This window comes from Maniola jurtina, chromosome 19 (genome assembly GCF_905333055.1).
Source record: "Maniola jurtina chromosome 19, ilManJurt1.1, whole genome shotgun sequence".
NCBI classification, from domain to species: Eukaryota; Metazoa; Arthropoda; class Insecta; order Lepidoptera; family Nymphalidae; genus Maniola; species Maniola jurtina.
This window is the reverse complement of record NC_060047.1, coordinates 7,671,192-7,689,227: the sequence shown is the minus strand read 5'-3', so window position 1 is coordinate 7,689,227 and position 18,036 is coordinate 7,671,192. Positions and strand designations below refer to the sequence as shown.

Here is an 18,036-nt window from a genome sequence, read left to right as displayed (position 1 = left end):
TTTGAAAAGTGGCTTGATCGAGATTGTTCTTAGCTATATTTCAAGAAAATCGGTTCAGCCGTTTGAAAGTTATCAGCTCTTTTCTAGTTACTGTAACCTTCACTTGTCGGGGGTGTTATAAATTTTTAATTTACACTTGTTTCAGCTGAAATACTAAAGTAGGTACTTGTACTATGTACCTATTAGCTTAATTCGAACCACATCCGATTTTACATAGTATTGTGAATATGGAGTTTTTTTTCGAAACCAGGTGACATTCGAGCTTTTCCACTTGGTGGAGCGTAAAAAGCTGTTCAACACGCCATTGCGTATAATGTTACTTATGAAGTTAGGGACTTATTCAGGGGTGAAATATTAATAATAATTGATACTTTTTTTATGTTGAAACAATTTCGAATACCCACTTGGGTTTAGTAGTTGGTTAAAAGTTTATACGGTAAGAAGATCATCACACTAATATTATAAAGGCGAAAGTTTGTATGTGTGTGTGTGTGTGTGTGTGTGTGTGTGTGTGTGTGTGTGTGTGTGTGTGTGTGTGTGTGTGTGTGTGTGTGTGTGTGTGTGTGTGTGTGTGTGTGTGTGTGTGTGTGTGTGTGTGTGTGTGTGTGTGTGTGTGTGTGTGTGTGTGTGTGTGTGTGTGTGTGTGTGTGTGTTTGTTACTCCTTCACGCAAAAACTACTGGACGGATTTGGCTGAAATTTGGAATGGAGATGGATAATATCCTGGATTAGCACATAGGCTACTTTTTATCCCGGAAAATCAAAGAGTTCCCACGGGATTTTGAAAAATCTAAATCCACGCGGGCGAAGTCGCGGGCATCGGCTAGTCAATCATAACGCTGTATGTTAATTTGTGAGACAGTGTAACTTTTGAAACTAGACGGTTATTTCCAAAACAAGAGTTCCTCAATTCGGCGCATATTTTAAATTTGACAAGAATTAGTATTATTTGATTAATATTTTTGGTTAATCTAAACTCTTTGTAAACTTTTAAATTAAGTAGGTATATTAAGTAGGTATAATACGCTAATTTTTAATTTCTTATCGGGAATCCCCAGTCCCGCAAATACTGAGATTGAAAGGTTGCGAAAATCTTTAATAGATATTAGATACCTACTAATACCACAATATACAAGAGTATACATACGGCCCGAGTCGTGGGTAAAAGAAAGTAAGTTTAATATTTAGTTTGCTACGAGTATGTAATGCGAGGTGTAGCGTAAATGAAAACACGTTTGCGTAGTTTTGGCAACATCCTGTGCAGCGATCAACAGTGCAAGGGAAGTGGTCACCGCAACATCCTGGGGTGTCGTGTGGACACTCGTTATGCAGAAAGAATTTTCACTTCATACTTTACTACTTAGGTTTACAAAGAAGATAGTTTAGCAGTAGTCTATCTAATCTAAATCTAAATTAGCCTGTACTGTCCCTTTGAAATAATGTCAATTTATAATTATTTTTACTTAAAATATTAAACAATCACAAATTAGTCTCGTTCGTTCAAAACCGGCGCTTGCTAGAAAGTTTCGGCTTACGCCAAAATTTTTGACCGTTTTGGCCGAAGCCAAAGGTTTGGCTGAAGGTGGTTTTTAATGGCCTAAGCAGAAGCTGAAGATAAAGATTTCGTTTTGCCTCACAGTTTACCACCAAATAGATTAACAAAATCACCCACAGCGTAGGCTCAAAATAATCGTAATGCCTGATCTTTTCAGTAACAGTTAAATTAACCTGCATATTGTCATCATTGAATAATTTATGTACTAACGTACCATGTCATCTATGAGTAGAGTTCATTCAATGAAAGCATATACTGACTAACCACAAGTTCCTAATGCAAATAAACGTTTTGTATGATACAAATGAACCCGTTTTACACATGAGTCAGGGTAGGGAGCAGATATGAGATAGTGCAACATAATATTACAGCTTTGTTATCGTTAGCGACTAGCCAGAATATTGATACATTATCAGCTGACAGTAGGTATTTTGATAATGTTTCATTACTACTTTAATCCAGCTTTTATGCTTTATATTTCTATAAACATTATCTTGGAAATGGGGTGGCAGTTTTATATCTATACTAATATTATAAATGTGTTACGTTTTTACGACCCATTTTTTTTTTGATGCAACCACAAATTCTCGGTTTTGGATTTATTCCTTTAGGTACCTACTTGTGCTATAAGACCTAACTACCTGCCAAATTTCATGATTCTAGGTCAACGGGAAGAACGCTATAGGTTTTCTTGACAGACACGACGGGCGGACGGACGGACGGACGGACAGACAGATAGACAGACAACAAAGTGATCCTATAAGGGTTCCGTTTTTCCTTTTGAGGTACGGAACCCTAAAAAGTGTGATTTTGGTGTTACAGAAGGTCAGTAAACTTTAGTATATTTACTACAGCCGCGGCCGTCTGGCCCACCCTGGAAGGATAGGGGCCTATTGTTTCACGTCGCAGTTGTGACGTGGGAACAATATGCTTGCTGTATCTATTTACATGTCCTCTTAGCGCCAGATTATGTTGTATGGGAATTTTTAAAACCAAAGACGATCTCTACCCTAGAATGAAGAGGGTTTTACCATAATCCACCACGCTTAACGGAAGGGTGTTCCTTATCCTAGCGGAACAAAGAAACGAGGAAGCAGATCGTTTCGTACGTGTCGACTACGTACGGGTGCAGATCTTTATCGATGCTTACGGCACGATAGTAGGACGATGAAGGAGGTACTAGAACAGAAAACTAAAAGAAAGAAAACTTTTTCTTTGCTCTAGCACGGTGGATATTTAATAATAATCATAATCATAATCATAATTAATTTATTGCAAATACACGTTTTACAATAGGTGGTACAAAAGTTTAAGGTTACAGTGTATTTACCATTATAGTGGTGTGCAATAGGCAACATATTTCATAATTATATTGATAACATGAATGACAATAAATGGAAATTGGAAATTATTATTGTAACAAAGGAGAGAAAAATAAAAATAAAGAGAAACGTAACACTTATTATGCTTTATATCTATTGGCGTATTCTTGAATGTACTTTACAAGTAGATTAGTTACTTAGGTGGCTTAGCCTTGGCACAGTTGGAAAGGAAAAGGAAACCGAAGTTCAAGTGTACGAAACACGTAAAGTGGGCTATACTGAAGTCAGGCTGGTGCATCGCGCGTAACGAGGATGCGCCGCATTATCCTATTCGGGCTTCACCTATTTGCTAATCATTCTAGCCCCCTTAACAGCAAATGTTCCGCGTAACCGTAGTAGGTATTAGAGATGGACCATTTCACAGGTAGCATGTGAAAAATCACGTGAAATGCTTTCTTCATATAATATCAAACTTTGCTTGCGAAAACCTACCTACCTTGCGAAAAATCACTAAGCAAAATCTCACTTTCAAAACCAGTTTAGCTTAGCTTTTAGATTTCGCCTTCGATTCGAGCAAAGGCGCTAAAGAGTGTGCAAGCGAGAATCCTGGCATCGATCACTGCGTGTTACAAAAAATTTAAAAAAAAAGATATGATATTGGTCCTGAATTTCACGCGGACGAAGGCGAGAGCATAAGTTAGTAAAATCTGTTGACAGGTAAAGATGCGAAACTCCACTATTTTAAAAATCTCCAAAGAAGAGCATGACGTATGAGACATTATGTTTTCTTTGGTTTTTTGATACGATTAAAAAATATTCGTTGGTGAAGCCCTCAGACACCATATGTCTTACTTCCCCTGACGAAAATAAAAATAATATTAACTTGATACAGTTGTATAGCTTCTTCCTCCTCCATACTGTCTGCTTGTGGAGTCGACTAACAAAGTATGATTCAAATGCATGTTTAAGAAGCAAGGTTAAAATATTAGGTAGAGGTAGGTGTAGACGCAAATGATACAAACAATGTAAATAAAATGTGTGCCTTAAATATTTTTTCTTAAATGTGTTCGAAAAAGAAAGTTTTTAGCGATAAGTAAATGAATATAATGAAGAGCGATATAATTTATAATGTAAACAAGGCTGAAATATATAACTTATCTTTGGTTTTGGTTTTTTTTAAATAAAATTAAGTTTGTTTTTTTTTAATGAAAATATCACAATAAAACTTAAAGCTAGCCTTATCTAATTACTATACAAATCATGCCTGCGTGGAATGGTGCCAAGAATACTGGCTGCATTTTCGCGTTGGACAGCCAGGCTGATCCGTTGCGCAAAAAATGAGCCAGCCCTTCATTACTTTGGAAATTCATTACTATTGCTAGCTACACTATCATATTCGTATTTCGTATAACGATTTTTAGGCACGTGGACTTGATAAACAACTAGATTACTTTTGTGTGATAAAATAAATTACATAATATACTTTATCACGAATTTTACCTCCCGCCAAATCCCAAATCTATTCGTAAAACCTATTAATGAATACCTAACCTAACACTACGCCCATGAATTATGAGCATAGGTACTTAGAAACTTTTGAGAAAAATATAATTTGAGTCACAAAAAACATCTACCTATTCATTTTTTCAAGAAACTCTCTTAGCACTATCTTGTCTTATCACCTGACATTACATCATAGTTATTAATTTATTTTGCTAGACTTAGTTTACTCACCTACTTGATACATAACTACTCGTAGCCCGTAGGTACGTATACCTACTAAGTAGATAGATGATACCAAATGGAGAGCAGACTATCAGTATTCATAAAAGGGAGCTCAAACCGGACTTCTAAGACGGATATTTCCTCTCATCCAACGTTTACCGTTCACCAGGGGAGACTTACAAGGTGTGATGCTATGATTGGACTTGTCATACTCAACCTTCGGGCGTAAAGGAAATTGCGAATAAAGCTGTTGTCTGACTCCTGAATTATGACACGTGCTATATCTAACAACAAAAGGGGTTCCAACCTACGTAGTTCTATTCTAAGGCGATATGAGGTAGGGCTTGGTTTCACTTAATTTTTTTAAAGACATTTAAAAAATTGGTATTCAATGGATATTGCCGATAGAAGTGAAAACTTAAAACTGTGAAGTGACAGTGGTTTTTTTTGGATTTCCAAATTAATTGTAGCATCAAAAATTAAAATTTCATAATTTGTAAATTAAAAGCATTAACATGAGTTTAGTTTATACATCTATCAGTAGGTACTTCGAGTATTAACATTATCATGTCGGTGTTTTACCAACGCGACTATAAAAACGTTTTCACTTCAATAAGAAACAAGTTAGACAATGACAGATTTTACTACGAGCAAACCTTGCAATTTATTACCCTTTTACGTAGCTAATGAAAACTTTAAAATTATATAAAAGATTTTCCACTGTTTTCTTCTGATTAACACTCATAGAATTGTTTTCATACCTACTGCTTTTAAACGGAGCTTCAACATCGGAGATATTAGAAAAAACTTATAAAAGGATTTGGTGACTTGGTGTACCAAGCCAGATTAAATTAAAGATTAAATTAAAAAAAATTAAATTAGTTCTAAGTACTTACCAAGAGACGCTTCAGGGTCTGTGAGGTCTGAGAGCGAAGGGACTTTCTGCATAGTGCGAGGCTCCTCCGTTTCTGGAGGCTCAGTCTTGATGCCGTCTGCTGCACCACCGCCTTCATCGCACTGTTGGCGAATGGAAAACAGAACATGTAAAATACCTAGACGACAATACATACAAGTGTAAATAAAAAATTTATAACACCCCCGACAAGTGAAGGTTACAGTGAGGTGACAGTACTAACTAGAAAAGAGCTGATAACTTTCAAACGGTTGTACCGTTTTTCTATGAACCGATTAGCTAAGAAAACTCTCGATCAAGCCACCTTTCAAAAAAAAAAACTAAATTAAAATCGGTTTATTACTTTAGGAGCTATGATGCCTCAGACAGATACACAGATACACACGTCAAACTTATAACACCCCTCTTTTTGGGTCGGGGGTTAAAAAGACCTACGGCCGTATTCACAATCGTTACTATGATATTTATTGCTTACCTTAGAGTCAGGAAGCAAATAAGATGAGGAGTTGGAGAAAATATATAATATTATGTTTTCCTTCGCCGGAGAACGTGAAGAATTTCTTCTTTTGATTCTTAGAATATTTTTGGTACACGGTATTTCAGTCAAATTAGTAGAAATTTTAATTGCACCTTTTGACCTACGTTGTTAGCCGTAGAGTCTACGAAAACTAAACTTTATAGAGAACATCTAAAATAGTCAATGAGTCAACGGCAATCCAACCGATGCCAACACAAACTATACCTATACGTATTGGAGTACCTAAACCTACACCAGGACAGGAACCCATTTTTTTAAGCCTTCTCATCGGCATCAAAGTGAATATACTATTCACCGAGCAAAGCCTACTTCCGTCGGCGATTGGGACATGCGTCGCGTTGGCAATACGACAGGCAGAATATTCGCAAACAATTGAAAATCTCGAGGCCACTAGACTTGGATCTGCAGTATAAGTCTTGCGTATTATATACTAGCTGACCTGCCCTGGCTTTGCATGACTGAGAGTTTGAAAATCGGTGAAGGGGTGGAATTTAAAAAAATACTGAAACACGTGTTTCTTCATTTTTAACCAAAAGCTCAAATACCAGTTTTTCTGGAAACTATTTGAAAAATGACGGAGTTTTATACAAAATTTCACCTCTATTTAAACCACAGAGTACCCCTATTAAGCTAAGCTGATTCTCTAGGGGTTAAATTTCCAAAAATCTTTTCTTAGTGAGTGCCTATACGTCATAATATAAAAGAAACCTACCTACTGACAAAATTTCCAGGTTCTATTTTTTGTATAATGTGCGCGCTGTGCGTTGATAGATCAGTCTGTCAGTCAGAACAAGTCTCTTTATATGTATACTACAGATGTGAGTAGATTTCAAGGAATAATATCAATGCATGTAAATTATTTATGCGCGATACGAATACCGAGAACTGAAATGCCGCTTTATCTAAAATTCAAGTTGTTACCGTCTATTCCATAATTTTACTTGTATCGACCCCATTGATGTAGAAGAGATCTTCGTTGGCATTCATCATACGAAAGCGTCTCTATCTAAAGTCGCCTCTTTTAACTTAGGGTAACTAAGCACTGTCCATCCCCTTATATCGTCCAACCATTTACGTCTTTGGCGACATGGACCTTTTGTCTTCAATTCTTCCTTCCAATACTAGTTTTGGAAATGAGAATTGGGCCTCTGTAAACCTCTAAAAAAACGCAAGTTTCCGCCGCGTGATGTTGGACTTGAGTTATCTGAGATTTATCGGTGCAAAAATAAGCTACAGGTGAAAGCGTGGCACAAGTACCAAACAAATAACAATATGACACCTGAACACTATTAACTTGACTTCCGCCCCTTCTCAATTGACCCCTGATACAATGCGAGGCTATACGAACATCTATCTAATAAAATTACAATATTGAATAGGGGTCCCCCGAAATCAATCGTTGTGATTAACTTATCATACCCTCCTACATCTATTTTAAACTTTGTAGATAACAAGCAAAGTGTCTTGTTGACAAACGCTTTGATAACGAGGTGTCGTCATTGCGAAGAAAATCGATTTCTTTAAAATAACAGTTAAAAGAAGTAACCCTAGAACACTCCCCAGCGCTTTACAGACATACTTTGGTTCGCAATTAAATATCAACCAATCAACGCCAATGTTTGTTAACCGTTCTAGAAATAAATATCTGTGTGTCTAAAATATAATATTAGATTTCCCAATAAACAGTGACACAGGTTCAAACATTTGCATGTAGGTACGTAATTAAGCCCGTGTAACTTTAAAACTACACGTTTTTACAGAAATCTGGAAAACAACAGACATATATATTTCTTTCTAGAAAGTGTTCACAAAATTTTATTCATTTTGATTCATTAAGAGTCAAATGAGAGCCAAACTAATAAAAATATAAGCGTGCTGTGAGGAAAACGCTGGGCAGCGCGCTAGGGTAGCTTCTCTTAACTGGCTTATTACTTTCAATTTCATTCCAGGGTTAAATCTTTTCTGAAGTGGATATAGTCACATAACTTTGGAGATATACTTTCGAACTGCGATAGTATATAATCTCAATAGGTTCAGTCCAGTGGTATTGCGTGATTCTCGCAATACACTGGAGTAAAAAATGTCAGACCAACTATTAAAATTTTATAGCAGTTAACTATGACTACAACCCAATGGTTACGGTTTGATGATAATGAACTATAAAACGCAGAGACTAAGAAAATTAAGGACTATAGCATCTAAGGCAAAAAAACCGGCCAAGAGCGAGTCAGACTCGCGCACTGAGGGTTCCGTACTCGGGCTTTTCCTTTTGAGGTACGGAACCCTAAAAAAGTCAGCAATATAAAATGTAAACTTTATGTCTGTGCAAAAAGGCACATAAATAAGCCGAGCCGAAAATCCGTCGGGCTCTGTATTTTTTGCACGTAATGGGTAATTTACCTAAATAATCAAGGGAATAAAACTGGAACTGTGTTTTTAGTGTCAGTGGTTGAGAATGAATCACTATCAGTTTGTTAAAAACGGCCGAATTTAATCTAATCTAATCACGTAATCACGAACGATATTGACTTTAAATTATGCTAACCTTTGTGTTTTCTTATCTAGGAACGTGTTTGGGGAAGCGAGTCTTATACGAAGTAAATTTTTCTTAAACTCATCTAGGATTTCACCTAGATAGAGATCCATACTAATATTATAAATGTGAAAGTGTGTCTGTCTGTCTGCTAGCTTTTCGGTTCAATAGTTATCTGATTTTGATTACAGAGTTAGCTTATATACCGGGGCGGGGATATCAATTCAAATAGTCCCCATGACATTTTCAAAAACCTGAATCCAGGCGGACGAAGTCGCGGGCATAATCTAGTAATTAAATAACTATAAATTTTTTATTTTATAAAATAACGAAATAAGTTTCGTTGAGGTAAAATACCTTCAATTTTTAAGCTGCAGCGTTTTGCTTATGTTTTCATTGGAAAATAAAGCATTTTCATGATTTACAATTTTTTAACTCTCTTCTCTATTTGATTTTAGAATTAGAAAATGCAATATATTTTCGTATACATAGTTCGTAATTTGCAAAAACGAGCACATTCTCAAAATAAATGTGTTACCTACAGCTGTTTCAGGAGCAGTTCTACATAATGTATTAAACAGGTCAGTATGTTAATAGAAAATACTCATCACCATAAAGTATGGATGACTTATATCTGTTACAGTCAAAACTCTTATCCAGTTGAAACTACTTTTATAAAGTGCAAAAAGCAGTCAAAACTAGTCTTGACCGATGCTGATACTTACCTACTTTTGATTAAATAATATTATCGGCTTAAAGGTATTTTAAATTAGAGCTCTTCGGCTCCACAGAGTGGTTTAGTCCTAGAGTATTTTGGAATGGTTAATATAAAAAAACTTGCCTCTTCAGCCCTTCCCTCAGCTTTGCCTACTAGATGTTCGTTTCGCTACAGAGGTCGCAGGTTCGCTTACTTCGCGGTTTTATAAAAGCACTCTAGGGGAAAACAACTGAGTGGAGTCGGGGTGCTCCAATTTCGTTCTAGGCCACTTCAACCTAATCTTATATGATCTTATATCAAAATTTTGATCGGAATTTCAGTCAAATCTACTTTTGACCAAGCTCCCGCCCGGCTAGCATGGGCAGTAGATAAAAATTATATCCACTGATGTCATACAAATCAGTGGATATAATCGGGGATATAATTTTTATGTACTACCCATGCTAGCCGGGCTGAAGTCTAAATTACTGAAAAAAAACCAGTTTTTTTTAGATAATAGTATTTTCGACCGCATTAGAGTTTTAACTGTAACCTGTCTACCACTCTTATTCATTGATGCGTGCATGATGATTAACCAGTAAACAGTGGGGATATTTTTACGCTCTGCAGCGAGGGGTCGCGCCCACCCCTGCTCTTGGCACGTGATTACCGATATAGGGGGCACGATCCCAATTTATACTTACCTTACCTATGTCGACGATTGATAAACTATTTGTTATTTTTTGTAGAATCCCCCAATTTAAACTAATGGACTCCGTTGTTAAGTGACACATTCCCTTATTGTTGTATGTTGTATTATAGTATACCTACTATAGGTACAGGTTTTCGCAGTTTCATCTGCATGAATTAAGGTTTTTCAAAATCCGTGGGAATTATTCTTTGAATTTTCGGGTTAAAATGCCTATACCCATCTCCGAGATGCAAACTATCACTATATCAAATTTTGTCAAAATCGGTTAAGCGGATGGATCGTGAAAGGGTAACAATAAGAAACAGACAAGCCCACTTTCGTATTTATTAGTAGGTATGGATTTTGTCATGTTACCTGATGTCTACAACTTTATCTTTATTCTAGCTGGTTTAACGGCCTCAAAATGTGTTTGGTTCTAATGGTTCTGACGGGCAAGGTCAGTATGAGGCGTAAAATGTGATTTTAATGATATGCCCCTATCATCATTAGAACCTTACTCAACAAAAAAGGATTGAACTATTTCTTTTCATTTTTGAACCCAACCCAAATACTACACTGTTAATATAAAATATGTAATAGGTATATTCCAATATACCTACTGAAAAATTTAGTTTAATGAAAACCACCTATCAACCTTCCTTCAGGCGCCTAGTCGGAAAACCAAAGGGAATAAATACATCTAAGTATCTACAAGTCATGTCAACATTTATATTATTTTGTGCTTAGAGTTTGCTTATAGTAATTAATTTTGTTACCTTATTTAAGTTAATTAATTAATTATCTAAATAATCAAAGACAATAAACATGTAGTTTAATTTTCTTATTTTGTCTCGTGGCCCGTGGATTAGGAAATTATGATTCTTATTATAACTTCGAGTCCACATTAATTGATTCTCGCTGAATCACATGGCAATTATAGCTAAAGGAACGGGTAAATTAGGCGAGCTAATGAACGATAAAACTAATCTAACTACAACATACATTACGTTGAATAATAGTCATGTTTTGTAAATACTGGGAACGCTGAAACTTGAAAGGCTACATTTTCTGCAATTAGATATTTTTGAACCATATTTTGTGAACTATTAAAGTTCTCTGTTTTTCATTAATACGAGTAGGTACCCAGATTAGCTCATTTCACAAGCACATATAACCATATTCGGTAATTATAAAAAAAAAGTTAAGTATATACTTACATAATATTCGTCCAATGCTAAACCATTTTTCAGGACAATTCTACTTTATTAAAAAATACGCATACGTCCTCCTGTTTTGAAATCGGATTGAATACAAGAACCCAATCAGGGGGCACGGCAGTGCCCCCGCCAAGACGAGCCAAACGGCGGCCGGGGCGCTACGTGCCTTTTTCTCGAAGTGTTTCGCCGTATTTTCGACCCGTCATAACTTCGGTCTGGATGACGCTAGAAAGCTGAAATTTTCAGTATAAGGTGTCCTCAGCAAATTTACTAAATATACTAAATATCAAATATCTAGCTTTTATGGTTACAGATTTATTGATACCTAAAATACGCCGATTTCGTCCCTCACTGATGATCATCAAAACCTCTATACAAAACCTCTAAGGTACTTCCCGAAGTCCTAGAAGACTGAAATTTGGTATGTAGACTAGAAATTGACTACAAACTACAGGAAAATTAAGAAATTGGAAATGCCCCCCCTCTACGCCTCTTACGGGTGAAGCAAATCTGTAAAATCTGTCGCTAGAAAGCTGATATTTTCAGGATAAGATGTCCTGGGCAGATTTATTAAACGCATTGAGTATCAATTGTCTAGCTTTTATAGTTTCAGATTTATTGACAGTCAAAACTTCTAGTCTGTAATTCTAGGGTACTTCCCGAAGTCCTAGAAGACTGAAATTTGGTGTGTACACTAGAAATTGCATACAAACTACAGGAAAATTAAGAAATTTAAAAATTTCCCCCTCCACTCCCACGTATGGGGGAAGCAAATTATTTGTAAAGTCTATCGCTAGAATGCTGATATTTTCAGGATAATATGTCCTTGACAGACTTATCAAACGTGCCAAGTATCAATTGTCTACCTGTTATGGTTTCAGATTTATTGCCATTCAAAACCCCTCTAGTCAAAAGTTCTAAAATACTTCCCTAAGTCCTAGAAGACTGAAATTTGGTATGTAGGCTAGGGATTTCATTAAAACAACAGGAAAATAAACTTTTCCCAGTCTGTACATTTAAAAAATGTGTTTCCTGAAGTCCTAAAAGACTGAAATTTGATATATCTGCTTTAAAATTGAGTTGCAAGATTCCACCCAAACAAACATAGTTACATACATTGCAAGAATAAAAGCTTTTAAAAAAAGAGGTAACGATAGAGAGCGGGCCATGAAAATGATGTAGGTACCTACAAAAAATAGATCCAAAAAAAAAATCTAGGGCACCTGCCAAAAAGAAATGAAATCCCACCAAAAACATTTCATGTAAAATGTTGCCAAGACTCACAAGTTCATAATGCTTTCACTGTTAAAAAGTGATGAGATCTCTAGTAGAGCCAAGCCCCTAGCTGAGCTTAGAATTGCGCTGCCCATGGGACCTATCCCAAGTCCAAAGTATATAGCTCTTAAATGCTCTTGAGTATATCACATTTATAACAATAAAGAACAAATAACTCTACTTACAAGCTCTGATTTTACAAACCCTAAATCTTGATTAAAAAAGTACGGCTTGGCCGTTTAATGTTCGTGAAAGCATTACATGGCATAACATATTATATTAAGGTCATAAGGAATAGTTTGTTCGACAATTACTAATTTTTATTATACTTCATGATTGTCGCACAAGCTATTCCGGGCTTAAATGTCATATCAGATAAAAGTACCACGAACATTAAACGGCCAAGCCGTCCTTTTTTAACCAAGTTTTAGGGTTTGTAAAATCAGAGCTTGTAAGTAGAGTTATTTGTTCTTTATTGTTATAAATGTGATATACTCAAGAGCATTTAAGAGCTATATACTTTGGACTTGGGATAGGTCCCATGGGCAGCGCAATTCTAAGCTCAGCTAGGGGCTTGGCTCTACTAGAGATCTCATCACTTTTTAACAGTGAAAGCATTATGAACTTGTGAGTCTTGGCAACATTTTACATGAAATGTTTTTGGTGGGATATAATTTACACATACTAGTAGATAAAATCCTTATTTATTAAGATCGTAGTCTTACACTAAGCCCATAGATTATGTACGCACGTTTAAAAAGTAGTGACATGTGATATAGTGTGACAAGTTCGAGAGAACTCACACTTCACTGCCGAACGATGTTGCGCGACAAATAGTCAATTAACCTCACTATATATTATCTACTTCCTTTCGAGGATTCGAAATGTGACAATGAAACTAATTTATTGCAGCGTGAGGATAGGGGACAGTAGGTATTGTAAAAATAACAAGCTACCGACAACCCTGTAATGTAGAGAGTAAAGACATTCTCTAGCAGCGATGCAAATGTAAGTCCATGTCTTTGTTCTCTAGGCATTTAACTTTATTGTGATCAAACCATCGCCGGTCTACAGAGCTTGAGTCTCCTCTCAGAATGAAGGGTTTAGGCCGCCATGCTCAGGCAGGTCTCCCCACGATGTTTTCCTTCACTCTTAAAGCGAGTGATATTAACGCACATAACTACGAAAAGTTAGAGGTGCCCTGGATCGAACCCCGACCTCGAATAGGAGGCGGACGTCTTAACCACTTAGCTATCACGGCTCATTATTATCACCAGTCCGCATCATTTTAACAGGACTCGTCTTCCAGTCTTTCGAGACCAGTGACCACTCGTATTAATTTGACATTATCAGGTGAGATTGCCTACATTCTGCCATTGGTAAAACTTTAGCATATAACTGCCGTTTATCATCCATCCATGTACTTATTAGCAACAGAATGAAATGCGTATAGTAATGGATAAGTGTGAAAAGCACCAACAGAATCGCTCATTTTCAAAAGCTCATTGAACTTTTTTTCACTAGAACCAAGATAACTAAAAAAGCAAAGGCTCTATGAGATTATATCTTGACTGACTGACTGATCTATCGACGTACAGACAAACTGCTGTTAAATTAAGAAATACGTGTTTCAGGATTCTTGGAAATTCAACTTCCTCACCGATTTTCAAAAATTCCACTCCGTCACCGATTTTCAAAAATTCCCACTTGAGCGAAGCCGGGTGGGTCAGCTAGTTAGTAAATATGGACGGTAATTTATTAATCTCGGTAATATTAATATGAAGAAAAATCACAACGAATTTGTCATATCCTACAAAGCGGACGTGGTCTAACTATCCCTTTAATTAGTTACCGGATATCGTAGAGCAGCTCTTAATGAGAAACGCTTGGTTGAACCCACTAATTCTTACCTCTGACTTGATGTACAATAGCTAAATATTACTTAGGTATTCTGTTTTCCAATAAGATACATGAAAAATTGGTTTGTCTTTACTAATATTAATAAGAGGCAAAGTTTTTCAGTTGTGAAAATTCTTTCACGGATAAATAGCTTCTAAATTACGTGAATTCGTGGGGAAAAGCTATTGAAAGCTTGCAGGCCTTTCTATGCTTCATCAATCTAGCAAACCCTTCGGCAAGATTTGCTCCAACGGGATTTTTTTTTCTGAGCGGTCCAAGCATGCCCTCCTCAAAGAGTCTGAGCCAGTGGAGTTTTGCTGATCTAGCTTCTCCGACTCTTCTTCTTCACAACACACGACCACCTGACCTGGCCTGGACTGCGCAGTGCTACAGTCTGGGCAGACTGGTCATGGTTGTAATTTCAGCTGTTACGTGGCCGGTTTGACATCCCATTTACATGAGTTTAGAAGAAAGGTCTTCAATTATATTGGGTTCAGTATCTTCCAGCACACATAAATCATGTCAAGTTATTCTTTATGGTGACAACCGGGAGCCCGAGAAGGTGTCAACGTCACGACAGTCTGCGGCGCTTTTTATTTTAACTGTGGTTATTAATGACGCCCGCTTAATGATTTAATGATAAGTAGTCTAATAAATCAAAATTAATCTGTCGATATTATCACATCACAGAAGGAGACTTTCATCGGTTGAGACGACGATCATAACGATCAGGTATGGACAGCTCAGACACAGAAGGATAGAATGTTAAGTATGTACCTATACTTACTGTACAGTCTACACATTACTTTAACATAATAATATAACTACTCTCCTTGGCTGAAAGAAAGGTAAACAATTTGCAGAATACTTCTCGAATAAACGTGTACTACTCAGTAAAAAAACCAGTACCCTAAAAAATCAGTTTTTAGGGTTCCGTACCTCAAAAGGCAAAACGGAACCTTTATAGGATCACTTTGTTGTCTGTCTGTCCGTCTGTCGCGGCTGTCATGAAAACCTACAGGGTACTTCCCGTTTTTTATTTATCGTGTCTCGGAAAAAATACCCGAGTGCGGTACCCTCTGTGCGCGAGTCTAACTCGCACTTGGCCGGTTTTTTCACGGTTTCATTGTTATTTAGTTTTCAGTTTTTCACCTTTTTGCGAGAAGCGGCTTTTAAGTATATTTTGAGTTAGTTAAAGGAACAAAGATTATTATAGAATTATTGGATCCAATATAACCAAGCACGTCGTGCTGTCGTGTAACCCATTCGTAAAAAGTCCTAACACTTTTCCGTCGCAGCAAGCTAATGTCGAAACTCATTAGTGCAGCTTAGCGTCAGTGTCACGGGCAAGTTTAAAAATAAAAATAAAAAGCGGCAACTTTGAAATAGAAACTTGTTTGTTTTTCCTTTTTCTATGCCGATGATTGATCGGTGCCGCGTTTGTATGAACTGTTTAATTATTTGTTTACCAAATAAAATTATTTGGTTAAATACTCAAGATAATTAGGTAAGAATTCAAATCGGCAACTTGAATTTCAAGGTTTTGACTGCCTACCTACCAACCTACAAGACAACGATTTTCATTCTTAGAACGTCTCTGCTCTATCGAACAACATATAAAGTTAATAATGTTGATCAACTACAGCACCCTACAGCACATGTTAAAACCAATAAAAGTCCGAAATTCAAGATTCAAGATTCATTCATTCAATCTACGTTCTTAAACTATTTTATAGCACAAAAATTTATTTATTTTATAATTTTTTGCTATTTATTTATTTGTTAGTTGATATGCCTTATAAACAGTAGGCATACAATGTTTAAAAGTTGGTAAGAACGTACGAACGTACGACAACCCCTGTACTAGTAAAAACTTTATTACAGTGGGTTCATCATTATCATAATATAGTTCGGAGTTAAATCGTATATTTAACTGGAAAATCCTAGAATTTACTGTAGTTCGAGCTAGTACACTAACATAAGAATATATAATAACAATTCCTAGTTTTAAAGACATTAGCTACTTATTTACCCAACATTAAACGATGTTAATGTTCAGATCATAAGGCCGTATAAAGGAGCTTTGTATACTGGCGTGGTGGATGGAGGTTGAGTGAAACACCGCCGGCCGCCGGATGCGCAGGAGACCAGCGGAGCGTGATCAACTGTCGTTCTTTTTGACACCGTACGCACTACGCAGCGTAGGGCAATACGTAGCCTTGATGACAATATTACTTTTTTTAAGACTAGCGACCCGCCCCGGCGTCGCACAGGTAGCTTGCGAGGAATAATTCTACTCTACATTATTTTCGTGTAACATTAACTATTTATGCAGTACACGCTACGGAAGCTCTCAGATGGGACGATATTTTCCTACTTAATTTTCAATAACAGTAGATTATTTTCGGAAAATGTTCACAAATTATAGTCTTTAACCAGAGCCTTATAACCTTCCCATTATCCCTCATTTTAATGGTGAAAACGGTATGAAAATCCTTACAGTAGTTTCTGTGATTAGTCTGAACAAACATTATCTCAGCGCGGTGGGGAACTTTAATTTAATAATAAAGTAATCAATAAGACTTATTGAGATGAAACAATAAAAACAAAGGACTCAATTCCATAACAGGCTTTAATAAGTTATTTTTCATTTAGTTCTATATTTTATACTGTAAGTAGGTATAGTACCTAACACCTAATTAGCTACGGTCGAAACTTTATTTCCTAATTAGACCTTAGTATCGAACTCAAAGTTTTTACATTAGTAGATCTACACCGCAAGTTCATTTAACTTTATGTAGCTATGTGTGTATACCCGTCAGAAAATTATAACAAAAAAGAAAGAACCCATTTTTATATGGACATGAATTACTAGAAACGCTGCAGAGATACATTAGCCGACTCTATGATTGGTATAAAATGGCGGGTAAGAGCCGTAAGACAGAGTTACTTCACCGGTTCTTCTGCATTTGCTTTATTATTAACTTGCCAGTAAAACTAAACAAGTACAGCACTTGTATAACCACTACCGATAATTATGGCGATACCAGGGAGCAAGTAACTACGCACTGGAAATACATGTACATCAGTAAGGTTCAATTGCAATGCAGGCGGTTAAATTTGTGGTAACGGTTAATTTTTCCACTAATAAAAAGCAAAGAAAATTGTACAAATCAGTATAGTTACGAGTAGGTACTTACCTCCATGATTAAGATAATAGTTAAATCACTCGAGTAGAATAGTGGTTAAATTTTGTATTTAAATAATTCGAGCTTTTTATCAACGCCAAAACGAAAGTGTTTTATTAGCAAAGGTACCCTAAGGTACCCTAACTTACTCGTATTCTAATGTAAGTATATTACTGTTCTTTAAAATTTTGATAACATACAAAATTTAAATTTCACCCATATTAAAATCTAGATAATTAAGTATGTAAAGATTTTTGAGATGAGATAACATAATTTTACTGCCAATATCCTTTCAATATGTTAATACGACCAGTTTGGCGTATCATCTTTTAGAATTAATAATTATTATTTCCTGTTATTATACCTGCCTATGAAGCACGATTAAATCAATTGATAACCGGAAGGTGAAACCTAGTAAACATTAAACAGGAAAAACAAAAATAAATAGCCTACTTCTCACTTAACTTTCCCATATACTTATTCT

The 18,036-nt window shown here is 36.2% G+C and overlaps 1 protein-coding gene across 2 annotated transcripts in view; it reads right to left on the bottom strand.

Moving 5' to 3' along the window:
• LOC123875157 (ETS-like protein pointed) overlaps window positions 1-18,036 on the bottom strand; it is a 199,542-nt gene that overhangs the window by 154,774 nt on the left and 26,732 nt on the right. For both annotated transcript variants that reach the window (XM_045920839.1, XM_045920840.1), the window contains exon 3: window positions 5,498-5,618. In XM_045920839.1, coding sequence (XP_045776795.1) covers window positions 5,498-5,618 — 121 coding nt within the window. The remainder of the gene's footprint in view (window positions 1-5,497; window positions 5,619-18,036) is intronic.